Below are 27,868 nucleotides of genomic sequence, written 5' to 3' on the forward strand. Positions count from 1 at the left end.
TGTTTATATTGTTTTTTAGAACAAAAAATGAAATTGTACTTTTTTTGGTAAAATCGTACCTTTTTTAGATCGGAGTCGTATTTTAGATTTCAGTGCTCTGGCATTACTGGACACTACTGACAGTATCACAATCACAGTATTGTATTTATATAGCAAAGCAGAGTTGCGTCTCGGAAATTGAACTTCCACTGTGCGCCAGTCAACTATGAGTTTTTGCTGAAAACGCAAAATTAGACAATTGATAAGTGGTTTGATCGAAATATTGATGCAAAATGTACCGTTTATGTTAGCGAAATGGGTGACGAAACTAAGGAAGAGCGACAGGACAACGAAGTGGCGGCTTTGGAGGTTAGTTTATTTATTTTGAACATATTCCAATTAAATATTATGTGCAAATTGGTTCTAATCTCAATGTTAATAATTTTGAGGTTATTCGTCGATTTGTATTTGATTAAATTTTTCTTCCAAGTCATATTAAAACTTGAATGAAACATATGTGAACCAATACTTAAATTAGCTGAAACAATGTCATCTTCATTCATATAGCAAAATCATTCTTATGATTATTATTCATTTTAAAATAAACGTTACATCATTTTAGATGCTAATTTACTACCTACAGGTTTAAATCTAGCAAAAATTTATAGCTACTAGCTGTCCGTCTCTTCGTCTGTCTGTTAGCATGTCTGTTAGCAGGCTGTATCTCATGAACCGTGATAGCTAGACAGTTGAAATTTTCACAGATGATTTTCTGTTGCCGCTACGATAAGAACAAATACTGAAAAGTACGAAACCCTCGGTGGGCGAGTCCGACTCGCACTTGGCCGGTTTATTTTAATATCTGATTTCTATTTTGCTTCATATTCCATTTAGGAAAATAATAGTTTAATTGACAGTTTCCTTACCCATTGCACAAATTAGTACCTACATAAGACAAGAGTGATTGAATGCACTATCAATAAACATCATATCAAAATATAATAGCAGCATGCAGCTATGACCTACTTGTCGTATTTTGCGTGGTGATACGGATTGTCCCGAATTGGTAGCACAAATCGTAAAGCTTGCTGTTCCATTTGTGCCCAAAAACCTATAGAGAGAGAGCAAGAACGCGTACAGCCTCACACAGGAACTCTCCTACCATCCGAGCGCTTAATGTTTTAAACTCATTTCTGTCATGGGCACCAGAAAGTGATGTGTTTGCAAGTCAGTGGACGGATGTCGTATGTGCTCGAGGTACTGTGAGGTGATGGATGGAAGTTGAATGTTTTTTTTTCTTTAATTTATAATTTGAAGCTAAAAGCTAATAATGTAGACGCAGGGACAACACAAAATCGAATTGTTGTGGCGAAAACGTATGAGGAGGGCTGACTCCAAGTGATATGGAAACATAGCCAGGAGAAAGAAGAAGAAGAATTTATAATTTGAATTGTACAGTGCCTTAGTTTATAACTGTAATGCTGTATAACGTTTTGTAATAAAAAATAATAAATAAATAACATACAATGTACACCTTTATTTATATTTCAGTCAATATTTGGTGATGCAGTGTCTGACAACCGAGTGCAGAATGCATGGAAGGTGTGGCGTCCACTGGACCTGATGCTGACACTCCATCCGTTGCATAATTCTGGTGTGCAGGGCATCCATTGCTCTGTTACGTTACATATAACATGCTGCCCGAACTATCCTGATAAGTATGTTTATATTTCCATCCATCCAATTCTCTCTCTCTCTCTCTCTCTCTCTCTTTAGCTCTTTTTTACCCTTCGGGTGTAGGCCTCCTTTCGTCATGGTTCTGTGCGACCTGGAGCCACTTCTTCCCTGCAGTCATCTTGATGTCGTCGTTCCAACGCATCTGGGGCCTACTTTGAGGACGCTCTTATCCCCATAGTCGCCATGCGAGTAGTCGTTTACTCCACCATCCAATTCATTTTTGTCTAATCTTATCAATACAATAGCTGATAATTTGGTTTTCAAGACTGGTTGCTGATCAATCATTTATTTTTAAATTTGTTGACACTGCAGGCCAAGACCTAAAATGCTAATATTTCCCAAAATATGCTTGCTTGGATATTAACATAAGTATTTACTTCTATATTATAAACTTTCAGGCCTCCCGACTTGAAGATCCACAAAATGCATGGTCTGTCAACGGAGAACGCTGTGAAACTCCTGGATGAGCTGAATGCATTGGCTCAACAGTTGTGTGGGGAAGTCATGATATTTGAACTAGCTCAGCATGCACAGGTAATTTTGTTTATTTTACAAATAAATAATACCTTATTTTTTACCTTATTTTATTTATTTTCGCCCTCTTTTATAAATTTATTGACTTTCCTATAGTCTATTGTACGCAGTGCTATATCTGTCTACCGTTCTTCATCAATTCTCATCTACTCAAAGGTTAACTGGAAGAAATCCCTTAAAGGGATAAGTTCGCCTTTGTACTGCCTATTTCTGTGCCATATTTGTGTTCTATGTCTTTGTACAATAAAGAGTTTATACATACATACATAATAAAATAAAAAAAGCCTTTTATTTCTGGGTAAAAAATATAAATATAAACTTATAACTAAATCTAGGATATGAAAAAATCCACCAGAACCCTCTTATGAGGTATAGACCTCTTCCAGAGTCTTCCACCACTCTAGATCTACCTTAACTCCCGTGAGACTCAAACATACAAGTATTAAAATTATTTTAAAACAGGTCACTCAAGTAACATTAAGTCGAATAGCTCGACGTTTCGATTCAATTTACATACATCCTCTTCACTGAGAAACGACACGCCTTCACGGGTCGAGGGCGCGCCGTGTGTGTGATTGGATCGATCTTTATCTTTATTGTTATGTTTTCAGCAATTTCTACATGACCATAATAAGCCTACTCTTTCTTTCTACGAGGAGATGTTGAAACAGAAGACAGAGATGGAACAGCTTAAGTTACATGATATGCAAGTGAAGGAAGATGAAGAGGTAACACTTCACTACGGAAAAGCCGAAAGAAAGGGTTGTGGAGAGATAGAGGTCAATAGAGTGTACAATCGCGGACATTCTCGGTGAACCACCTTAAGGGCAAAAATCGTTTAAACGTCTTGCAGACGGTCAGGCGATATCATAAAAGTGATGGCCAATAGCATGGCACTTAAAAATGTGGGTGTTGAAAAATAAAGGTTAGCTCAGGTAAAGTTTATTGTTTCTGCGACGGCCGGCATTTGCCAACTCATATGCATCCTAATTGGTTATCTCAATGGGGAGGCAAAGCTTAGCCTAAACAATAACAACTAATAAACTGTCCTTACTACCTATTGTTTGTCTCATTACCTGTTATACCCTTTCCATTATTAAGATGAAGAATCCTAAATGCATCGTAATTGGTTATCTCTATGGAAGGCGGAGTTTAGCTCGGTCGTTAGTATCGAGGTAAAACTTTTCTGACGTGGTTCACCGGGAATGTCCCCGATTGTACCTACTCTAGAGTTGGTTAGGAGTTGTATATGTAGGTATTACTGTAACTAACATTCGGAACTATTCTGTCGGTACCATGTTAGATCTTGTGGCACGACGTTGACAGATACAGAGACGCCACAGGGTTATGATTTTAGCAGTCTATGTATGTATGTATGTAGGTTGGGACACTATTGTGTAAGATGTAAAGTAGAACGCAATTCGTGCCGTAAGGATGCGTACATTATGCGGGAACTCTTGCTATCAAAAGTATCTTTGGTATATATTTTTTCTATTCGCAGAGAAAGAAAATAAAAGATGAAATACAACGAAGGGAAGAAATCCTAAAAGCTGCCGGGAGACAAAGGATACATAGATCTAGTGCCAGTCAAGAAAATAGCACTGATGGAACAGAAGCCCCAGAGTTGGTGTAGTGAGTATTGACATTTCAACCATATGTGCACTTGTATTAGGTTGAATTTACAATAAAACTGGCTAGATAGAGCTATTAGGTTACGATATTTAAAACCATATTGCTGCGAAATAAGTTCGTTGGATTTCGATATTTTACCGTCATCTTTAGCCTATATACATCCCACTTCTGTACTAAGGACTTAGCTCGTAGCTGAGTTTTATCAGTCTTGAATATTTTCTTTTATATGTATTTTAGTTTCGCCACGCTTAAAAAATTCACTTAGTAAATATGTGTTGTTATCCATAAAAAGGGACCGTACTAGTTGTCGTACCAGACGTCGCATTTGTTTAGTTTTTCGTTTATAATCACCGTTAAAACCCGTACACATATAGTCGCTTTCCGCTGTCTGCTTGTCCCTAAGTATGCTTAATTGCTTAGATCTTTAAACTACGCAACGGATTTTGTTGCAGTTTTCACCTATCAATAGAGTAATTCTTGAGGAAGGTTTTAGTGTATAATTTGTAAAGGTTTTGTGTAACCCGTGCGAAGCCGGGGCGGGTCGCCAGTTAATCTATTTTTTATGTATTGTTCTTTATTTACAGCTACGCAGACAAGGCGACACCAATAAAGATGTGTCGCAGTGAAAGTGTTAGTGTGGCGTGTACTTGCAACATCAAGTCTGCACAAGTACTACGCGTCACACAACGGAACAACAAGAAGGTTTACGTTGGGAATTGTTTAGGTAAGTTATTATCATTATTTAAGCTAATTTGATAAGTTATCTTCGGCAAAGTGACGGTTGCAACATTAAGAATACACAAGTAACGCGTATTTACTCTACTATCATAGAGTAACTTATACTAGAGCGGTACTGTCATAGTAAATTTTGTAACCCCAGTAAATTCACTGCCATCTGTCGACACACTTTAAAACTAAAAATAAATATTTATAAAAATACGATAAAATGTATTTAAATATGGATAAATGTTTTTTTTTTATTTGCATTAATTATTTTTATGATTTTGACCCATGTTCTTTCACTGATATGCGTTAAAATTATAAATAACAAACGAAACCGTCAACGCCCTCTATACGAGTGTAGGCCAAAACTAGTGGCGCCCTCTGATCGAGAATAAAATTTTCGTGATTTTCGAGGCACGTTTTTTCCGTAGACTGAAACTGACTGACTTCCGTCCATCTATTACGGAGTTATATCTATCTTTGCTACTATATCTGACACAAGCCTACGTCATCGTGCTGTTAACAGGTTCACGATGACGTAGGCTTGTGTCAGTCACGTGGTGCCGCGAGTCTCGGAAGAGAGTACCAGGCGGAGTATATTATTATACCATGGTATTTTGCTTGTTTCTTTACAGGTCACTCGTCCAACGGTTCAACAACCTACCTAGCAATAGACGATGAGACCGGCGAGCGGCTCATAACGAAAAAATGGCTTCTCCCCCCCGCCACAGACTTCCAAACCCGCAGTAGACAACTCAACTCCCTCCAACAAGACTTAAAAAACATGTATCGCATCACCAAATCAACTTTACTACCGTACAGCGCTCTGGAAATGTCAAAAGAAACCACTAAACGAACTGTCAAAATATGCATTTACATTTTTAGAGATTTCGTTTTAGGCACATCTTTAAACTACCTCAGGACTAAGTTAAAAGTATATAAAGATAAGTACGAAGCGTTGAAATTACTTAGGCATGTAGGTTTAGGTGTGTTCAGTGCTTTAAAAGTGTTACATGATGTTGGTGTAGTGCATAAAGACGTGAGGAGTGAAAATGTGTTTTTAGATGATAGTGGGAATGTGAAGTTGGTTGGTGCGAGTTTGGACATGAGGTTGTCGGAGATGATGGAGGGAGAAGATTATTGTGATAGGTAAGAGAGGTAATTCCGTTTTCTTTATACGATCTTCTTTCTTTCTTCTTTATTTCTTCTTCTTCATTCTTTAAATTATGAGTATTATTATTATTTACAACGACGGGACTTAATCGCGTAAAATAAGTATTAAATTCACCTCCGACGTTTCGAGGACGGCGTTGTCCCCGTGGTCTCGGAGAAAACTGGCTAAAATTGACATCAACATCTTCTAGGCGCGCGAGTTTTTCGAACTACCCGCACTTGGTCTTGTTTATTAACTTGAACGTTTTGCGCACTAGGGATGTTACCGGGTCGACACACAACACTCACAATATTCGATTTTTCAACTTTCGATATTTGGTTTCGCTTACACTTACTAATGACTGGGTTCCATGTGGATGAGATCTTAAAACCTTCGTCTCGATTGAAATTTCTATGTTTCTTGATTTCAATGGCTTCACGGATTTTTCTACTATAAAACCCACGATCTGTATCTTATTTTACGCGATTAAGTCCCGTCGTTGTAAATAATAATTTTTAAATAATAATGAGTAAAAATTGTGAAAGTTTAAATGAGTATTATGTCAGGGATGAATAATGATCTGCTCTTTTTGACCAGAACTTTATTCAGTACCTTTGTTGTAGGTATAATTGGTCCATTCAGGTAATTCCGAAAATCACGCATGGCTGCGTTTCCAGCAGAGATGTGCGAGGGATGTGTTCGTTAAGAACCAATAGAGAACTGCGCAGAGCGAGGATAGGTAAATGAAGTGATTCTATTGGTTCTTAACAAACACCGCAGCCTAATTCCATCATATTAGAGTCGTCCCAATTACCCGACATTTTCAAATATTAGGAGTTACCCGAAAACACCTTACGGTTAATTCCACTTACTTTAAGTGTCTTATTATTTCTTTTTTCTACTCCAGCACTCTTATTTGTAGATTAAATGGCAGCCAGTGAGATCGAAAACAACTTCATAAGAAGTGCGCGGGGCCCCGGCGCAGTGTTATAAGTATCCTAACAGCATGCCTGTTGCATATGAAGCTCTACAGTTGATTCATGAGTTTATTTGTAATGATAGAGTTGTTAAAATACAGTGGATTCCTTCCCACGTAGGGTTAGTAGGAAACGAGGCAGTAGATAAGCTTGCTAAAACCGCTGTAATGGATGGCTCTGTACTCGATACCATTTTGGAGAACAAACTTTATCAAGGGGTGTTGGAATCTGGTACAGAACAATTCAAGATAGACCCTTGTGGATACCCTGGTTTGATTCTGCCAACCTCTCTAGAAAAGTGTTAGTCTCAGCTTTCTGAGTCCGGTCCGGACACATCCCTACAAACAAATTTCTGTGCATGATGGGTGTTAAATCGTCACCACTGTGTGCAAACTGTCAGAAGACTGATGACTTGTCTCACGTGTTGAAGAGAAGAAAATAATTTTTGGTAGTCTGGGCTCCATGCACAATGGACAGATCAATTGTTGGTTGGCAGAGCCTATATCGGACAAAGCAATCAGTGTTTACCACTTTATTGACCTCTCCCTTGAGTAGGGAACTATGATAACACCCATGAGGCTGACATGTTCACCTAGAGTGTCCAAAGCCTCCATAAAAACCAGATAAAAAAAAAAGTATCCTAACAGCAGTGTTAAGGAATATTCATTCAATATTATGCAACTGTTGTTTTTTTTATTTTAATTATGACTTCTAGGCAAAAACGTGCAAACAATTATTTACTTTGATTTTATTTATAATTTTAGGGGTTTGCTGCTGTCTTAGAAAACATATTGTGTGCAATGGTACATGATTAGGTCTTAAAATTCTCGGGCCTGTCTTTACAAAACTCAACTTTTCTCGTTTTGTAACTTCGGGCCTTGAATTTTAAGAACTCTTATTATGTACCTGTTGCACAAAATACTATATCTGCATACTTAAAACAATTGTTTTATACCGTCATATGAAAATGACTCAAGATTTTCTCGCCCTCTTTCAGACAGACCAGAGCGCAAGATATCTACGCGTCAGCACTGATGCTTCTATCCATAGTATCACAAGACAGTGCTGTGCTCGAAGTACCATCAGACTTACCTAGTTCTGCAAAAGACTTTCTATCAAGGTAAAATGTCATTTTTTAAACATGTTAATAACGGGTCTCTCACGTATTTTAAGTCGAAAAACGCTCGACATGTTTCACTCCGTATCGAGTAGCGTCATCAGGAGCTTGCGTTGACGGTGACGGACCGGCGCAGACTGCGAGCCGCAGCCCTCCGCGCCCGATGACTCGACGCTCCTCGGTACGGAGTGAAACATGTCAAGAGTTTTTCGTCTTAAAATACGTGAGTGACCCGTTATTAATATGTTTAATATGTCTGTGTCTCACGGAAGTTTTGTTATTAAAATTATTATTTTTAATCGGTTTTTTTACACTATGGGAAAGGTTATTATAGCACTCTGTATTTATTTCGCTGACAGGATATATTTGGACCGACTTCAGAAGTGAAAGAGAGAGCTAATAAAAAGCTATATAACAGAAAAATAAATTTACTATGGTTCTTATCAACAACTGATAATTTACTACTTTTGCAAACAAAACTTAAGTATGTAATCGTAATTAATAAATGTTTAATTTCACTTCATTCTTTAGATGTTTGACAGAAGAAGAGCATTCCCAGTGGTCGGCCGAGCAACTTGTCAACCACGGATTCTTGGTTGACACACCAGTCATACAACCTAGTACCAACCATACAGATGACGTTGGCAGCGGTTCTGAGGTAGGTCCCTTTAGGGAACCAGTGTATACATACACACCAGGTGGTTGACAGAAGAGGATTCCCAGTGGTCGGCCGAGCAACTTGTCAACCACGGGTTCTTGGTTGACACACCTGTCATACAACCTAGTACCAACCGTACAGATGACGTTGGCAGCGGTTCAGAGGTAGGTCACTTCACTATAGGGACTAGTGTACTCCAGGCGGTCTAGCATAAGTTGCGTTCTCGCGCGCGAGTCCATACTTGAAGTCGCGCTAGATGTATGGAGTCGCGCGCGAGAACGCAACTCATGCTAGCAGGTCAGGTGGTTGACAGAAGAGGATTCCCAGTGGTCGGCCGAGCAACCACGGATTCTTGGTTGACACACCCGTCATTCAGCCTAGCACCAACCATAGATAGATAGATAAACACTTTATTCGTTTCCACACAGTGAACGGAAACCCGTTCACTGTTTCCACAACATACATGGTAATGAGGGCTATCGTTTTTTTGCTCACCAGTTGGCGCCTCTGTTGATGGTGGTCCAAAAGACTAAAGAACAGCTGTCAGTCATTGAAGTGACATTTGACATTTCGAACTATGGAAAAGACCACCATCTACACTAGCGCCCCTAGCGGCGAATTCATACGCGTTAGCCCTCATTACAAAGAGAGATTTATTAAACAGCTTAAATTAAGAGAAAATAGTTATTTACGATACAAGTGCGGAAAAGAGGAAATTCGAAACGAGTGGCGATAAATTAAAACACGACCGCAGGGAGTGTTTTAAATCGACACGAGTTGCGAATTACCTATTCGCACGTGTATCGTACAACGTTTTACAGTACATATGGCCCTTTAAACTTTAGACAAATGCACGAAAAGTGCTATTTGACGCACTAGTGCGAGAAAGTAGCACCATATGTACTGTAAAAACTATTTTTACACGATACAAACAAAGAAATAAAAACATGAAAGGACATAACCATGTGTCGTGGCAGAGAATTGGCACTGGCTCAGCGTGATGATGCGGCAAGCCACATCGCTGATATTCTGCCAGGACCTTACATAAAAGTTTGTGCAACGCTTTATGTTCAAGTTCATGTAGTATTTGTGTAAGTGTTGTGTCAGTGTAATTGTGTATATAAATTAACACTCAGCCAGCAAATAACCTTCATTCCCCGCCTCAATAATAATTTGTTTTACCAGGACGAAGATCCAGTGAAGCGGATACAAAGAACGAGTCTACAGATGAACGGGCATTCGCGACTCAACGCAGAGTTTGAGGTCTTAACCTGGCTTGGCAAAGGCGCTTTTGGTGATGTACTGAAGGTAGGCACACTCGGTATTTTATATAAATTTTATTATTTAATGCCAAAAAGCGAGTAGATCACAGTTTGATTATTTAAGATATTCTGTTGCACCCGCGCCCGTTTTCGACTTATATAGGGACCGTGCGCGTTGGAGGGTCTGCCATCTTGTGGCCTGAATCGGAACCATAAACATGTACATTACATTGAATTGACACTTCACGCCAAAGCAAGTGCTGACATCTTGTGAGCTACTTTGGAAGCATAAACTACACATTTACGCCTCGCGCCAAAAGTCTGACGTCTCCTGTGCTGCCCTCTACAGTTTATGCACGCTCCCTATAGAGCAGGGTTTCTTAAAGTGGGGTCCACGGACCCCTTAGGGGTCCGTAGCATTTTTATCGGGGGTCCGCAGTAAGTCAGTTACCTACTTTAAATATACTTATTAGAAAATTTTGTAGTAAACTTGACGAAATCTAAGTGTAATGAAACTTAATTAAAAAAAAATATAGATAAGGGTTTTTATTATTTTCCTAAAATATTTTTTGACCGGGGTCCGTGGAAATATTTAAATTGTGAAAATGGTCCGAGAGTGTCCATGTCCAGCAGCAGATTTCCGATTTTAAATTAAAAAGAAAGACGTGAAAGAAAAATAAGACACCAAGTATAAATTGTGCTGTACTGATAACACGAACGAGCGTGACAGTCGCCATCAGATATATCGGAGCGCCCGAGGTGCTCACAAATATCTGAACACGCCTCTAATGTCAGGGCGTTAGAGTGCGTGTTCAGATATTGTGAACACCTTGGCTGCTCCGATATATCTGATGGCGACTGTACAATATGCTTTTATTCTAATTCCTAATTATTTTTTACATTTTGCAGGTGAAGAACAAACTAGACGGCGGTTTCTACGCAATCAAACGCATTCAACTCAACCCTGAGAACGTAAACCTGAACAAGAAGATAACCCGCGAAGTGAAGTTACTATCCCGCCTCAACCACGAGAACGTTGTGAGATACTACAACGCTTGGATAGAGTCCAGCGTAGAGGTATCAGAATGTCCTAGCGAAGAGAAAACTCCTACTAGGTAATCAACGTAAATAGTCGAAAACATTACCTAAAACAAAAACTTGTGAACTCACATAATACGCTCTTGAAACTTTTGATAGAAGCTTCCTTGATAGGTAGCAAAGATAGATATAACTCCGTAATAGATGGATACAGACTAAGGAAAAAACGTGCCTCGAAAATCAAGAAAATTTGATTCTCGTTCAGAGGGCGCTACTAGTTTTGGCCTACAGTCGTATAGATGGCGTTGACGGTTTCGTTTGTTATTTAACAATTTTAACGCATATCAGTGAAAGAACATGGGTCAAAATCATAAAAATAATTAATGCAAATAAAAAAAATCATTTATCTATATTTAAATACATTCTATCGTATTTTTATAAATCTTCATTTTTAGTTTTAAAGTGTGTCGACAGATGGCAGTGAATTTACTGGGGTTACAAAATTTACTATGACAGTACCGCTCTAGTATAAGTTACTCTATGATAGGTAGTGATCAAAATTCGAGATCGACCAGGGGCCCGTTTATAAAAGTCCCTTTTGACAGCTTTTGTTAGAAAGGGACTTCCACTTGTATTACAAGCTATAAGCTTTTGATAAACTGGCCCCAGAATACAATTTCATAGAGATTGCAATCGATATTATGTAGAAACTACAAGATGATTCTAATGACTTTTTAGAGCATGGTCGTTATTATGGAGTGTTTAAAATTGTTAAGCAAATATTTATATTACTTTATTTACTATTTTAAGCCCAGAAAACTAGACATTGTAGACTGTTTAATATCTATTGGCGACAAATTGGTTAACCCCGATATTATTATCTGGTCTGTGTATATGTTTTCTTAGATTAAATTGCGTTATTTGTTTTTTTAGAAAGCGACCAGGACTGAGTCTCGAAGGCATTGTGGCGAAATTGGGGCAAGAGGTGAAGGTGGAATGGTCCATGTCAGAAGGCATCGTGCAGAAATGCGAGGATAGCGAGGATGAAGATCCATGGTTCAATGGCAGGTTGGCACTTTTTAAGGTTCCGTACCCAAAGGGTAAAAACGGGACCCTATTACTAAGACTCCGCTGTCTGTCTGTCTGTCCATCTGTCACCAGGCATCTCATGAACCGTGATAGCTAGACAGTTGAAATTTTCACAGATGATGTATTTCTGTTGCCGCTACAACAACAAATATTAAAAAGTACGGAACCGTCGGTGGGCGAGTCCGACTCGCACTTGTCCGGTTTGTTTTTATTAAACTACACACAGGTTAATAGTATTACACCATAGCACTTATGTGATATACAAAATTCTAATTATAAAAACCAACAAATTATATGGTCACCAGTTAAAACATCAATAAACCAAGTAAACTTAGTTATTAACCTACCTAGGTAATTCATATATTTCATAATAAAACCTAAAATTATCTATAATCAACAGGTATACATTTGACACTCAGAAAACGACCATAACAATTTAAATTTTGCGTTAAATTTTAAATATTTTTGTCACGATATCGCTTCGGTGATCGGTGATCGCGTTTGTGAGATCATTAAACAATGTACATAACATAACATACATAATTCCAAGTCTTCAAACTTTCAAAGTGCAATGTCACTCATGTTCAATGAATTTTACTATGTTAAAATATAATAAAAAAATGTTTACAGTCCCGAAGACGAATCCAGCGATGACATAGAATTCGAGGACCTATCAAACAAGTCAGAAACAATCCCGTCAGAGAATATTCCATCAGACGCGCCAACCCGCCCGCCCTCTGAGAGGCTCAAGCAAGTTCTGTACATACAGATGGAGTTCTGCGAGAAGAATACGCTGCGGCACGCTATTGATAATGGGTTGTTTAAGGAGCATTACAGAGCTTGGAGGCTGTTTAGGGAGATAGTTGAAGGTAAATATTTATCTGTCGAAACCAAAGACGAGTTGAGGAGGCATCCCTATCATCATAGAGAAATATAAGTAAGGAAATAGTGCTAGGAGTTGAAAATAGATTTCCGGTTAATCCGGTTATAATATTAGCTGAAAATTGTTGAGCATTAGATTTTTCGTTCGTCGCGACATCTATTATCAACTAGCAGCTGATAAATTCGCTACTTGACGCTAGATGTCGATTGTCGACTACGAAAATAACTCGCGTTTTGGTAAGAAAGTTATCTAATGCTTAGTTTGGGGCTAGGTTGATCTGTGTAAGATGTTCTGTACAAGCAATAAAATTAACCAAAAATTACAAAAAAAAACAATTACAAATATGGAATCATTGAAATATTAGATACTTTGTTAGAGATGTATCCAGTCTCTAAATGTCAAATTACACAAAAAAAAGCTAATAAAAAATATATAAACAACAGACAAGTACTAAAATTGTTTAGAGATGTAAAAGTCTCTAGGTCTCAGAGATAAAATATATATAATAAAAAAAACGATCACCAAATTATCCTTAGAGGTGTAAAGGGTCTCCAAGACTGAAATTGTTATATCAGTAATTAAATCAGACAAACAGACAATATGCCACTCAAAGTAAAGTTACTTAGGTACTTATAACGTAATATGAAGCCCATGTAAAATTAAACAGACCGGTCTCTACAAACAGAGATCGTCCCAAGAACACACTCTTGACATCCCGATCCTATCCCATTCTGAGCAGTTGATCAAACCAGCGAAGCTATTTAAAACTTACAGCAGTTTATTGTTTCAGGGTTGGCCCACGTCCATCAGAGAGGCATGATCCACAGAGACTTAAAGCCGGTCAACATTTTCTTGGACTCCAACGACCACGTGAAAATCGGAGATTTCGGTCTGGCCACCAAAGCTTTCAGTGGAATGCCGGTTGATGGTAAGATTTTTAAGAATATGTAATATTTATGTAACTGAATAAATTAGCATAATACTCGTATCGTTATACTTAGATAATTGTACGCTTACTAGGAGGACCTTTAAATCAGACTAGTTTTAACGAAAATTGTTGATATTGATCAGTTCTCTTTAAATGCGAAATGATAGAACATTCATACCTGGATTATTTATTATTTATTTATTTGCTTAATAAAATACAGAGTATTCTTACAATAATCATAGCCCCGCAAAACTCAATAAAGAGTTTGACTGTAGGGTCATCAGTCTCTAGTTACATATATACTTAACTTAATTTTATAGTAGTGCAATTACTACAAAATATTGAGGTAGTGTATTTTTAACATAGATTTAAATTTAGACTTCTTATTTTCACATCTTATGGCTTCGGGCAAACTGTTAAGCAAATATGGAATTCTTTTCCTAAGGGTTCTATCCCCGTAGTAGTTATTAATTCTAGGAACGCATAGTTTGCCTGAAGTCACAGCCTTTGTGATGTAAGTGTGATTAACTGGTGTTAATGCATCCTCTGAGTTAAGCTCCTGCCGGCCATGGTTATTGATCGCAAGTAGGTATTTATGTTTTAAACTGACAGGTAAGATATTGTAAATTTTGAATAGAAGTCTGTAGTTACCTTTACATTTGAGTTTAGTTTTATGGTTAACAAGTTATTTTAAAAATCTGATCTACATATTTTCTAATTTATCGATATTGGTCTTAGTTGTGAGTCCATAGCTGTCAAGAGCATAGCTCAATATTGAATCTACAAGTGACATGTATAAACATCTAAGTGTGCTAATAGGAACTTTGAAAATTGGATTGGATATTTTGTAAATTGGATGATTTTGTTTATTATTGTTTTCAGAAAAAAGTAAACAGGAAGAAATCAGCGGCTCACTTACTGGTCAGGTATGTTGTAGGTAATAACCGTGTTTTCTATAACGCTTTAACTTCTTTGCTTATGTTTTATGTCCTTAAATTTATTTATATGATGAAGCATATTCGACATTCGTGTTTCCCATAGCTGTTTATATTATTTTTATCTGTAGGCAGTCAATATGTCAAAGAATTATAAAGAAGAGGTGTAAAGTCTAAGAGAATGACTCGAATTTGAAGTACCTACGACTACGTTCAACAACATATCAGTAACTGTTGTTGTCAAAAGCTTTAAAAGGGTAAAAACGGGACCCTATTACTAAGCCTCCGCTGTCTGTCTGTCTGTCCGTCTGTCACCAGGCTGTATCTCATGAACCGTGATAGCTAGACTGTTGAAATTTTCACAGATGATGTATTTCTGTTGCCTACTAAAATACTAAAACCAGAATAAAATAAATATTTTAGTGGAGCTCCCATACAACAACGTGATTTTTTGCCGTTTTTTGCGTAATGGTATGGAACCCTTCGTGCGCGAGTCCGACACGCACTTGGCCGGTTTTTTCTTATACTTTATACTTATTCAGCAATCAACAATTATTTGCCTTAACATAACGCGACCCAATCAGACATGTTCCATAACTCTATTTATTTACAGATCGGCACTGCCCTATACGTTGCCCCAGAACTCCTACAGTCAGCCAGCAAAGTGATATACAACCAGAAAGTGGACATTTACTCGTTGGGTATAATTCTCTTCGAAATGTTTCATCCGCCGCTAAGTACGGGAATGGAACGGATGGTGGTTCTGACCAATTTGAGGACAAAAGATATCGTCATGCCAGAGGTATTCGAGTGCGAGGATAATGAGAAGCAGATTATTGTTATAAGGTAGGTTTTGTAGGGTAGGGTAGGTGTAAAGTAGGTAGGATACTACATTTGCTGTGCGGGTGTCCTGGCGCCAAGCCGGGGCCATAGTACGAACAGGGCAAAGTATGTTATCTTCATACAAACGCACCGCGCGCGACTTGTATGTGTGCGCCATAGTATCTATGCGTCGCCGCACGCACACTCAAACAAAATCTCGACCCGTTTCTCAGTGCGCCAGTCGAGATTTTTCGACTCGATCCCATGGCGCTCTCGCAAACAGCAGAGGGTGAAACGCCGGAGTGGGTTTAGTGGGTAGGGCCAAGTTCTCCCTCCCTTCTCGCCAGTTGAGAGGGGACAGGAGCGGCGAGTCCCACACACCCCCCCATCAGTGGCCTTCCCGCGGCCGGGGGGACGGTGCGTAAATGCATGGGTCTACATTTGCCAATCGAACTTTAGTTATGGGATCTAAAACCACCGTTTAGAAAACTCTAGCTAATATTAATACATTCTGCCTATTCTTACTAACCTGGCTGGCTTTTAAACGGATTAAACCACGACGCCAGCCTCCGTCAAAGCTGACGTTGCTAGAAACCCCGAATTCTTTCTGTAGCTGTCTTTAAAGCTCCCCGTCTTCGGCCATAGGCCTATCCTATCGATACATTGCCATTTGCATCCAGTTTTAGCACAGCTTGTTGACAGATGTATGTTACTATTCGATTCCTTACATTTTATTAAAAAATATATTGTATAGCAACAATATACATAAACGCAATATTTCACCGGCAAAATCGCAATTTCCTTTTTCCACGGCTTCTAAGCAATAGCGACATTACATGCTGACGTCACGATGTAATGCCAATTTGTTAGAAGCGTTTCGTCAGTAAAGTGCGGGTGCCAGACTTAGACCATCATTTGTGACTTTTGTATTGCTTTAAGACGATGGGTCCCATACAGACATTTATGTATGAGACCCTCAAAACAAACCTGATCGACTGATACCATTAATAAAAATTTGTGGACTAACCTATTTGCCTTATTCTTATCGAACTAAATCCTTACAGGTGGCTACTAAGCCACGACGCAAGCGTTCGTCCAACGTGCGCCGAGCTTCTATCCAGTTCGCACGTACCCCGCCCAGTAGCCGAAGGCGCATTATCAGGACTACTATCACATACACTCAGTTCCCGAGGGTCACGTGGTTACCAGAGGCTGATCGGTGCGTGCCTACAGCAGGTGCCTTCGACCGCAGAAGATATCACTTACCATAATGGGATGAGAAGAGTTCAACTGCGGTGGCTGACAGATCGTGTTGCTGAGGTGAGGATAGATAATTAAAGACAAATACTCTTACCCTCTTAAATTTAATTAAAAAAAGACGGTAGTTAATGGTTTACTCCTCTTAAGTTTCTATGTACATTGTGTTTTTATGTCAATGTTAATTTATTTGTGTGTCGTCGATGGCGTACGTGTCGCCATTAATTTTAGATTAAGTCAGGTCCCCACAAAAAACCAGCTCCACGGTTTGCCGCGGCATTATGCTGAGTGGGGAACCTTTTTAGCGTCCAAATGTTTTTTTTGTCCGCATGCCTTTTCTTTTTTATGTACTATGTTGTGGCGTTAAATGAATGTATTTTCTTTCTTAATTTTTCTTTCTTAATTTTTCTTTCTTTCTTTCTTTCTTTCTTTCTTTCTTTCTTTCTTTCAAATAGCGAAGCAGCGAAGAGTTATTTAGCTACTTACCCTTAATAAGAGCATAACAATTACCACCATGATTTAGAGTTTAATTTTGCGTTATTTCTGACATCCTTTTGACTTATTAAGGGTTAAAACAGGCACTTAATCACTCGCTAGTCCCATACTAGTCCGTATGACCACCAATTTCCCAGTGACAAAGAATTGTTTGCCATAGACGTTACACATACGACTTTTAAGTGTATTTTACCAAGACACTTTCAGGTATTCAGAAGTCACGGCGCGGTCGAGTTCTCCTCACCACTCTTGACTCCCAGAGTAAAGGCGTGGGACGCTTATCCCAACGCGGTCAAAGTCATGACCGCGTCTGGTACCGTCTGTCATCTGCCGCATGACTTGAGGCTGCCTTTTGCTAGGTACGTATCAATTTGACCGTTATTTGACTAGGTATTCAGAAGTCACGGCGCGGTCGAGTTCTCCTCACCACTCTTGACTCCCAGAGTAAAGGCGTGGGACGCTTATCCCAACGCGGTGAAAGTCATGACCGCGTCTGGTACCGTCTGTCATCTGCCGCATGACTTGAGGCTGCCTTTTGCTAGGTACGTATCAATTTGACCGTTATTTGACTAGGTATTCAGAAGTCACGGCGCGGTCGAGTTTTCCCCACCGCTCCTAATCCTAACCCCCAGAGTTAAGGCGTGGGACGTGGGAGGCTTACGCCAACGCGGTCAAAGTCATGTCCGTCGCATGTCTTTTGCTAGGTAACTTTATCTTTAATCAACCGAGAATATTATTGCCAACCTGTTGAATAAATTTGTGACTAAAATCAATACCATAAACTTGGTCAACATTGCCTACTATTCCAGACCAATGCATCGCTTGATTAAACACAGTAATACTCTTCTGTCTACTAAACAGCTGTCTACGTCTAATGCCTATTTCTCCCATTGAAGAAGTTCACAGCATTGCCGCCGTAGCGCGGTACCAATTGGCAACTAAAGTCATAATGTCTCTAACAATCTTGCAGGGCATCATAATAGTAAGTGTGAAAGAAATAGTATTATGATTTTTATGATTTTCAGGTACCGCCAACATGTGACTAAATATTCTGTGTTATTTTCAGACACGTGGCATACTCTGGATCGAAATACATGCGTCGTTACGTCATTGATCGGGTGTTCAGGGAAAAACATGCACCAGGTTTCCATCCGAGAGAGATCATTGAGTGCGCGTTTGATATATTCAACCCTAAGTCAGGTGAGAATATTAAACAGTGGGAAAACATCCTTAACAACACTGCTTTATAAGTTCTCTATTATACTGACAATTAAGGCCAGAGCACACCGGCTGCATGTACACGTGCACTAAATTTTCTGGTACTTTATTTGTGCATGGTGTTAAATAATTTGTTTTCATTTCTCATGCTCTGAAAGAGGGTCATTGTTGTTCTAAAAGGTGTGCAGAAAATGATACGTCTCTGCACTAGAGCATTTTACGTTCCAAGTACGATTTTTTTTTTACGATAAGCAATTGAAATTTGGGTTTAAATGAATTTGTTATAAAATTTCCATTCTGATATTTATCTCTCCATTCCATAAATAACGATGCTTTTGCCTAAATTGTTAATTGTAAGTACCCTCAAGAAACACTATAAAAATTTATACTTAGTCATGTTTTTAAAAAACACATGCATTTTACTTTCCTCGTATTCGAAATGAAAAGTAGAGTGTTTAACTCGGGTTAAAGGCATCATTTCAGCCTCGGACTTTTAGCGCTCTCACTGCGTTCGTGCGCCAAACAACCTCGGCAGCAATGGGTGCCTTTCATCCCTTGGTTAACAATCTACTATTTAAATACATCCCAATTTGCCTTTCTTTCAGACACTCTTTGGCCGGACGCCGAGCTCCTGGTAGTCGCAAGCCGGGCAGCTTCTGAAAGCGGCCTTAAAGTGACCATACATCTGAACCATACAGAGCTACTGAAGGCTTTACTAATGTCCTGTGGAGTGCCATTGGATAAACATGCCGATATATACCCTATACTTGTTGATGTTACCTTTGGTAAGTTCATAAGCAATAATATCATTAATCTAACCATGAAAAAAGATGCCAATAATAGAAAAAACTGCTTAAAGCGAAAAAAAAAGGCAATTGTAAAATGAATATAATGCATAAGACTAGGACTGAGTGTATTTCCAGTTGTTGGCTTTGCTTTAATCGGTTTGGAATCAATTAAAGTTTAAAATAACGGTAATTTGTAATGAATTTTGTCTAAAAAAACATTTTTTTTAATCTACACAGGCCACAAAATCTTGGGAATGGTTGAGAAGAACATTCAAACTTTCAAGAGTTAGTTAGAATCTTACATATCAACTTAGTCCCACAGTAAGTTCAAATAGGCATCTGTTGTAGGTAGTAGACAACGATATACATAATATACCTGCAGCATCGTAGGCAGTACCGTCTACGACTAGGGATGGGGGCCGTTAACCATTTTCTACAGTCTACTACCACTATCTACTGGACCCGGGTATGCCCTTAAACTACGTCCATAAGAGAGAGATGGGCACTGTGAAAGTCATCTCGCTTTGTGTGGTAGGGCACAGCACAGCGGATGTCATTCCAGATCTAGAGCAGAGCCCAACTGGGGAAGTACCTCCACCTTACAGAAAACCGCAGCCAAATAACACTAGACCCTACTCATAGTATTGAGTTCCTGCCGGTGAGTAAGGTTACCAGAGCTCAGCGAGGGTGCGGAGTGTTAGGGTCGGCAACGCGCATGTAGCTCCTCTGGAGTTGCAGGCGTACATAGGCTATGGAGACTGCTTAACATCAGGCGGGCCGTATGCTTGTTTGCCACCGACGTAGTATTAAAAAAAATCGAAGACTCGTTTATCGTACTGATAAATATTTTGAAATATGTCTCACGAAATCTAAAGAGTTCAAAATGACAAATACTTTTCTTCCAGGACGTATAACCAGTCTTCAGCTCCAAACCCACCTCACATCCCTCTGCATCACCAACCGCGACGTCTCCAACCTCCTCGGCCTCATGGAGGCGGACATCGCGGTGTACGAAGTGAAGGAGCTCGTCACACGCTTCGTGAAGCAAGCCAAGTGGGCGAAGTTGGTGGCCCAAGCGGTGGCCGAGTTGGAGGCGGTCTATAGGAACGCTAAGGCGCTAGGGTGCGAGGTAAGTTTGCTTCAGTATCCATGCAGTATTGCTATCAGAGTCACTCGTAACAAAGCGCATATAACATGAGATCCCAAGCAATAGTGCTATCTCTGTCACTCTTTACTAGACATTAGAGCTTGCGCACTAGTGCTATTTCTGTCACGTGGTCATCTAAAACCTCCTCGGGCTCATGGAGGCGGACATCGCGGTGTACGGAGTGAAGGAGCTAGTCACACGCTTCGTGAAGCAAGCCAAGTGGGCGAAGTTGGTGGCCCAAACTGTGGCCGAGGTGGAGGCGGTATATAGGAACGCTAAGGCGCTAGGGTGCGAGGTAAGATACGCGCTATATTTGAATCCGATACCGACACAGTTCTTTGAATCTTTACGGATAAGGTGGTCGCTCTTGTTTACGCTATAGCTATCAATCACAGTAATATTTATATTTATCGACCGTGCGATGCTAAACTCGACGTTTATTTTATCACTCCCACTGATAAAGTAATGCATCATATACCTTTCAGCTGCATAACTATAAGCACAGTGTAAAACGTAACAGTGGACCGATGCCTTTGATGTTTGCATAAATGCCGACACCGCACAAGAACACAGTAGGGTTGTCTGTGACTTTTACACAACTGCCCAATAGACAAAGAACATTTCAAATCAGACACGCTAGCCCTGTAAGTAGTACCGAGCTACTAACAATGGCGATGTATGCAGCTCGGGTGCGCGCGACCCACCCTTCGCACCCTGCACGATTGCCCTGTCTAGACGACTTCGTCGAATGACTTTTGTTTTATATAGACTGTGCTATAAGTACCTATGACTTTTAATCCATACTAATATTATAAATGCGAAAGTGTGTCTGTCTGTCTGTTACCCCTTAACGCTTGAACCGTTGAACCGATTTAGTCGAAATTTGGCATAGAGCATCCAACATCCAACCAACCAATGCAACTTCTAACACTGATTTCGCAGTGAAAATCGATGTTATATATTTTTTGTTATTTTTCCTAGAATTAGCAAATAATTATGTGATACATATATGTATTAAATTCGGACAAAAATAAAAAATCATGCATTTGAGGGTTATTCATTTATTTATTGAAACTTTATTGCACTATAAAAATAAGTACAAACGGCGGACTACGCCTTAAGGCATTCTCTAGGGAGAAACGGAGATTCTAGTCATCCATAGGGAGAAACGGAGATTCTCGAACGTGAATACGTTAATGAGAGAGTGAGACGCAATGACATTGGACAGATGGAATACCACACTTTGACAGGTTCTATATACATGTTGTGATTTGGCAATTTGTTTACAGTGCCCTATAACGGTGGCGCCATTTCTGGCATACAACGCGACGCAGCACAGCGGTGTGTTCTGGCAGATGTCCATCGCACGCGACGAGCGACATACGAAACGTAGAGCTGGGGACCTAATCGCGGCAGGTGGAAGGTATAGTCCGCATCTTCTCAAATGATTTTTACGCCTAAGACTGTTATCTGTTAAACAAAAGCCATTGTTTCTTTTGTGGGAGCGGTCGGCCATTGTGTGCCATTGTGTCTGACAATGGCACGCGCCGTAACACGCGCTCAGAAATAAAGTCACAACTTTTGTCGACAAAAATTGGAAAGTTGGTATGTTGGTACTTTTGTTGGTAATTCCTTTTTAGGCTTCCGTACCCGAAGGGTAAAAACGGAAACCTGTTACTAAGACTCCAGTCCTAGACAGTTGAAATTTTCACAGATGATGTATTTCTGTTGCCGCTATAACCAAGGTTCATGAGATACAGCCTGGTGACAGACGGACAGACAAACAGCGGAGTCTTAGTAATAGGGTCCCGTTTTTACCCTTTGGGTATGGAATCCCAAAAAGGACGAGTTTTTAAATTCGTCGAATTTAAAAAAAAAACAACAAAACTTCGTTGAGATTTTTTTTTCTTTTTCTTTTATGCGCATACATGTAACCTTGAAAATCAAACCTTTTAATTTTCTCTCCATTCGCTTTTAATGTTTTCTGTTTCTCAATCAGTTTATTTTTTTATATTGTGTCAGATACAACGCGTTAGTAGAAGAGTTCCGCAAGATAGCCCGAACGAAAGAAATCGACAGTGCCAAGCAAAAAAGCTCGTGTGTCGGATTTTCCATGTCTTTAGAAAGAATGGCTACAATAGTCAAGAAAATGGAGTCGGATACGCCGCATGCTGTACCGAGCGAGGTAATTTCAACCTTATTGTGTGTTGTGAAAGTGCTTTATTGACATTATACCTCATACATGGAGTGAGAACTCTAAGGTTCTCACTCCATACATGTACAAAACTTCATTTATAATTACATTTAGGCTTAATAAGTATTACTTACTTATTGCTGTGGCGCGACGACCCGAAGTGGATCTTGGCCTCCTACACCAAAGACCGCCATGCTACTCTGTCCAAAGCCGTTTCTATAATAATAACATATGTATGTATATTTGTGTTAATAAGTATTACCTAATAATAAGTATTTACATATATGACACTTCCCATACAATAATTAATAATAAGTAGGTAGCCATATTACCTAATTCGATTGCTCTTTTATTTCAATTTTTTTCTTCCAGCCAACTCTCATCTGCGTAAACGTCCATGGCACAGCCGGCAACGGTCGCGACGGCCTCGCGGCCTCCCAACGAGCGAACCTCGCCCGAGACCTGTGGGCCTCCGGCCTCAGCTGCTGCCCCTGCCCCGGTACTGTGGACCGAGAAAACAGCGGCGCTGGCATAGTACTGGAGCATGAAGAGTCTGGGGTTAAAGCAGCCTGGTACAGTGGAGACAGGTAAAAAAGGATTTTATTTTGAAGCGATAAAGATCATATTGGCTTGACGCGAACCAGCGTGCGTCTAGAATATAACAAGCCATCGAGCAGCCGGCTGTATGAACAGGTGAGAATTAATGAAAATGAAATGAAAATGATTAATTCAGTAACAACAAGCATAGATAGGTTAGAGTTGGTCAAAGACGCCTAGTCTTACTAAGATGGCATATAGTCGAGCAATTGGGACGGGTACCGCCGTGGCGAGGTGGCCTAGGGGTTCATGGCGTTAGCCGCGATAGCTAAAGACACCGGTTCGAATCCGGCCTTCACCACTGGAGGGCTTCGTCACTTTTTCTTTAATATATGACATCTATTACAGTTTATTAGTATTAGGTTGATGCCCCTTTTTAAGTATAGAAATACCTGTTAAATGGAACTTACTTTTCATTTCTCATGCTCTAGAAGTGGGGGGTTATTGTTGTTCTAAAAAGTGTGCAAAAAATGATATTACGTTTCTGCTCTAGGGTCTAGAGCACTGCTTTCTAAATACGCTTTTTTCTTATTTTACGATACGCAATTTTTATTTTTAAATGGATTTGTTTTTGTTGTAGGTACAATGTCCATTCTGATAATTATCGTGTATTTTTAGGATTTTAGAGTTCAAAGTGCCGTATATCGACGCAGTGGATTTTGTCAAACAGAAGTTGAATCCGGAAACAATGAGGACGCCTGAAAGTAAGTTATATTTTATTTGTTCAGTCGCCAACAGCTTGTTTTTCTTTACATATTACCAGGAATTTTAATAACTTAATTTTACAATGACTTGCTTCAGGTTCGAACAGCCGCCTATCGTATCAAAACTGGAACGAAGTGGAAAAGTCCAACAGCCCCAACATATCTGTCACATTTATCACCGCCAGCGAGAAGATGACAAAGAACTCTAAGAGATACTGCGAAAATTCGGTGAGTGTTTATTATACCCTCCTAACTCTCCTAAGACCCAGCCATACACATGAAAAATCCAAAATTTATATTGGAGGAAATAGAGCTGATATTGCGTTATTGGAAATTTGAACCAAACAAAGCATAATCGACCTTGTTCCAATTGAATAGGATTTAAATTTCATCAAACTGAAGAGGTACTATAGGTAGGACCTTGGGCCTTAGGAGGATATGTTTCATTTAAGGTTCGATAGGGTAAGAAAAACACTGGGGCTAGAGAATAGTTATTTGTCGACGTTTTCAACTAAAAGGTACCACATTGTCGGTTGTCGATAAGGTTGATTTTAAATTCAAGCTATGTGGAAATAGCGCCTTATTGACAACCAACAATAAGTACCCTTTTGATTGAGAATGGCACATTTGTTTTACAATCTTGAGCGTTGCGAGGGTTATTATTTTCCGTATCCCGCAAACATTTATGGTCTCTTCAAAAGTTCAAATATTTCTAAAAATTTTATCAATCGAAAGAACCAAATTTCAACACAAAAAAGTCATTTTTACCACACATCGAACGTTCAATATTGAATGAAAATCTGCGACTGCAAATACATACCCACCTACAATAATTGCAGCGATACGTAATTATCGTACAACAAATAGGTTTAGACTTGTCAATACGTGTATGCAATTCTTTTGCAATAATGTCATAAATGTAAACAAAAGAGGGTAGCAATAATTATTTCCTGGTAATAGTTGTATTCAATAATGCGTCTAGAATACTATTATTGAAACACAATAATTGCCGATTCTCGTTCAAGAAACTTGCGTAATCTACTTCCTAAACAAATGTTATATTTATTATAAAAAAGTTAAAAACTCTTTCATACTAAAGTCGCCATCAATAGAACTTGCTAATAATGTAAACAAACCATTTTACCTTCATTACTTCGTAATCTCGCTCTTTAAAAGGACAACCATAACCTTATCAACAGTCTATATACTTAAATATTTTTTATATATAATATTTTAGTTAAATTAAATGTTAATTATCAATATTTCAGGCAATATTTAGTAAAAATGTTAGGTTATGTGTCGAACGCTAACAAAATCTGATATTTAATACATTATTTGCAAGTTTTATTGACGACGACTTTATCCTTTTGCGGGAACCCTTGTTGTTGCAGTAATAATCTTAAAGTGAACCCTGAAGATAAGGCGACCTGCATTACGATTATTGTTTATAAATATCCTGCCATTCTACTGGCCCTTAATATTTATTGCGACGCATGTCACTGCGATAACGAACCGTGTTTATTCTAAAGAAAACTAAATAATGTCCAGTCAATAATGTTACTATTTACAATTACATAATTAATAAAGCGAATTTACACCTAGTGTTCATTGCACAGTCAAGGTATTAAATTTCGACATAGACAAAGTGCCAAAAATATGTGCACCGACACGACCTTATCGTATACGTTAAGGTATTATGTACATATTTTTAACATTTTGTTCGTGTCGATATTTAAAACTTTGACTGTACCCACGTTGGGAACAAAACGGTGTACGGTAATAAGTTGTTATTGTATTTTTTTGTAGAAATTGTTTTGTTTTTGTGATGATAAATGCTGCCGTGCTAACAACATATCGCCGCTATACTTACTCAACCTCGTATCTGTAACACTCATTTGATGAATGATGAAAAACACCCGTATTCCGAATGAAAGAAAAGCGACATTTCCATCAAATGATTGTTGCAGACTTGAGGTTGAGTAAGTATAGCGACGATATGCAGTAATCGGTATTCAGTAACAGTTGAAAAATAATGCAATTACCTATTTATCGTTCTCTTTAAATAAGTTCTTTATTTAAACGATGTTTTTCATGCAAGTACTGCACATGCGATAAGCGTGACAGATTATGATCCTTGGACAGACTATGTTTGCTGACAGTCGCCGTACCTAGATTTTTCTAAAAAAAATATATTTGCTCAATTTGAGACCTGGGTATTTTCAACAAAATCCATGAAAAAACTTACCTATGAATTTGACCCAACCTAGAAAATAAGTGATTAAACAAATTTGACGACCGGTCTGCCCTTGTGGGTAGTGACCCTGCCTGTGAAGCCGATGGTCCTGGGTTCGAATCCCGGTAAGGGCATTTATTTGTGTGATGAGCACATATATTTGTTCCTGAGTCATGGGTGTTTTCTATGTATTTAAGTATTTATATATTATATATATCGTCGTCTGAGTACCCATAACACAAGCCTCCTTTGGCTTACCGTGGGACTTGGTCAATCTGTGTAAGAATGTCGTATTATATTTATTTATTTATTATTATTTATTTAATCGCTTCACAGATAAACACCCAGCTGACGTCCACCTTAGTGAACCTAGGCCTACAACCGCTGCTCAGTCGCGTGCGTTGCGCGTGCGTGGCGTTAGCGTGCGACGAGGCCTGCGTGCGCGCGTTGGCCGCGCGTCTCGCCGCGCCGCTGCGCGCGCAGGACGTACAGAATGCCATCGCACAGGTGGTTACTGAGTAAGTACCTATCTACCTTAGATACTGAAGACACTTGAGAACAGTTATGACCGCTTTAAAGCTCGTCATGCGGGCGTTCGGCCTTTGGACTCGCGTAGGGAGCGCAGCGTTTCTATTTCGGCGGAAGTACCAGGCCTTTGGCGCTACATGGTACTCGGCCTTTACCCTTCGCAGGGGTTAGAAGCTTTGGTTCTGACTGGATGGCAGAATGCCATCAAGCAAAGTTTAGCCATATGAAAAGACAGGGTTTTTGACCGCATAAACATGCCCTACAGACCATCGGCCCTTAGACTCGCGTAGAAACCGCGCCACTTATAACGCTCATGGCGTTCGGCCCTATATGGAACTCAGCCGTCGGCCTTGCCGCGGCGAATGTTCACAATGCCATCGCACAGATCCTCAACAAATTCTTTCACCCAATGTCTCAGTACGTTCCTAAGAAAATGACTATTATTACTATCTTCAGTTTGTGCTTGATAGCTTTCTAATGTATTAGCGAATATATTATCACTTTTCATCACTTCCCAAACAATTTTCCTATAGTTCCGCATACCGAACTGTCAAATTTACATCAATATTATTTTGTTTCAGATATCCAAAACGTCAGAAAATTCTCGAAGAAGCACAAGAAGAATTGATAAACATCAGTAAACAAAGCAGCCAGAGCCGATCGTCAGACGAAACGCAACTGTACGCATTGTATTCCATACCCGACTCCTTATGTAGACTTATTACTTGAAAATGGAAACACAGCGGTACCTTTATTGGCTTTGGTACATCCAGTAGACGTTGCTAAAGATATCTCACTTCTACGTATTGTTGCGTCCCTGTCGTCAGTTACTAAATTAAGTAAGGTGTGTGAAACGCACTAAAGAAGCGCCTTATAGTACATTACGATATGTGCACACACTTGACACAGATGAAAAGGCCTATTATTATGGCCCTTTAAATGTGTTAACATAGGCACGTAAAGTGCTAATTACCGCACTAGTACGTTAAAGTAGCGCCATGTAAAAAAAAAAATAAGTAGTCAAATTATCCAAATGTAATTTTAACCATATGCGTAAATGAATAAAACTTATATTTCCTTATGGAATGTTCTTATACTTTTTAAACTGAGATTTTATGTGGCAGTTATTACGTTATCGTATTCTTATGATGTAAAATCTGCATTTGTACTTGTCAATATAGTATGTCTTATGACACTATTCACTTCGCCGTGTATGCGCAAAAACGTTTCTGCATCTTGT

The 27,868-nt window shown here is 39.2% G+C and overlaps 1 protein-coding gene across 1 annotated transcript; it reads left to right on the forward strand.

Annotated features, from left to right (window-relative positions):
- Nucleotides 1-183: 183 nt before the first annotated feature.
- Nucleotides 184-27,868, forward strand: LOC134748634 (eIF-2-alpha kinase GCN2). Its single transcript, XM_063683431.1, has 28 exons — nt 184-348; nt 1,531-1,697; nt 2,115-2,250; nt 2,862-2,978; nt 3,752-3,882; nt 4,467-4,606; nt 5,241-5,754; nt 7,733-7,855; nt 8,384-8,510; nt 9,696-9,818; nt 10,682-10,887; nt 11,744-11,878; nt 12,530-12,768; nt 13,573-13,710; nt 14,593-14,636; nt 15,259-15,491; nt 16,532-16,787; nt 17,427-17,578; nt 18,286-18,419; nt 19,043-19,222; nt 20,131-20,354; nt 21,662-21,795; nt 22,395-22,557; nt 22,939-23,153; nt 23,782-23,867; nt 23,965-24,095; nt 26,437-26,618; nt 27,210-27,868. Exons 1-28 carry the CDS (start codon nt 295-297, stop codon nt 27,355-27,357), a joined length of 4,632 nt encoding a protein of 1,543 aa, XP_063539501.1. The 5' UTR covers nt 184-294; the 3' UTR covers nt 27,358-27,868.

Source organism: Cydia strobilella, chromosome 16 (genome assembly GCF_947568885.1).
Source record: "Cydia strobilella chromosome 16, ilCydStro3.1, whole genome shotgun sequence".
NCBI lineage: Eukaryota > Metazoa > Arthropoda > Insecta > Lepidoptera > Tortricidae > Cydia > Cydia strobilella.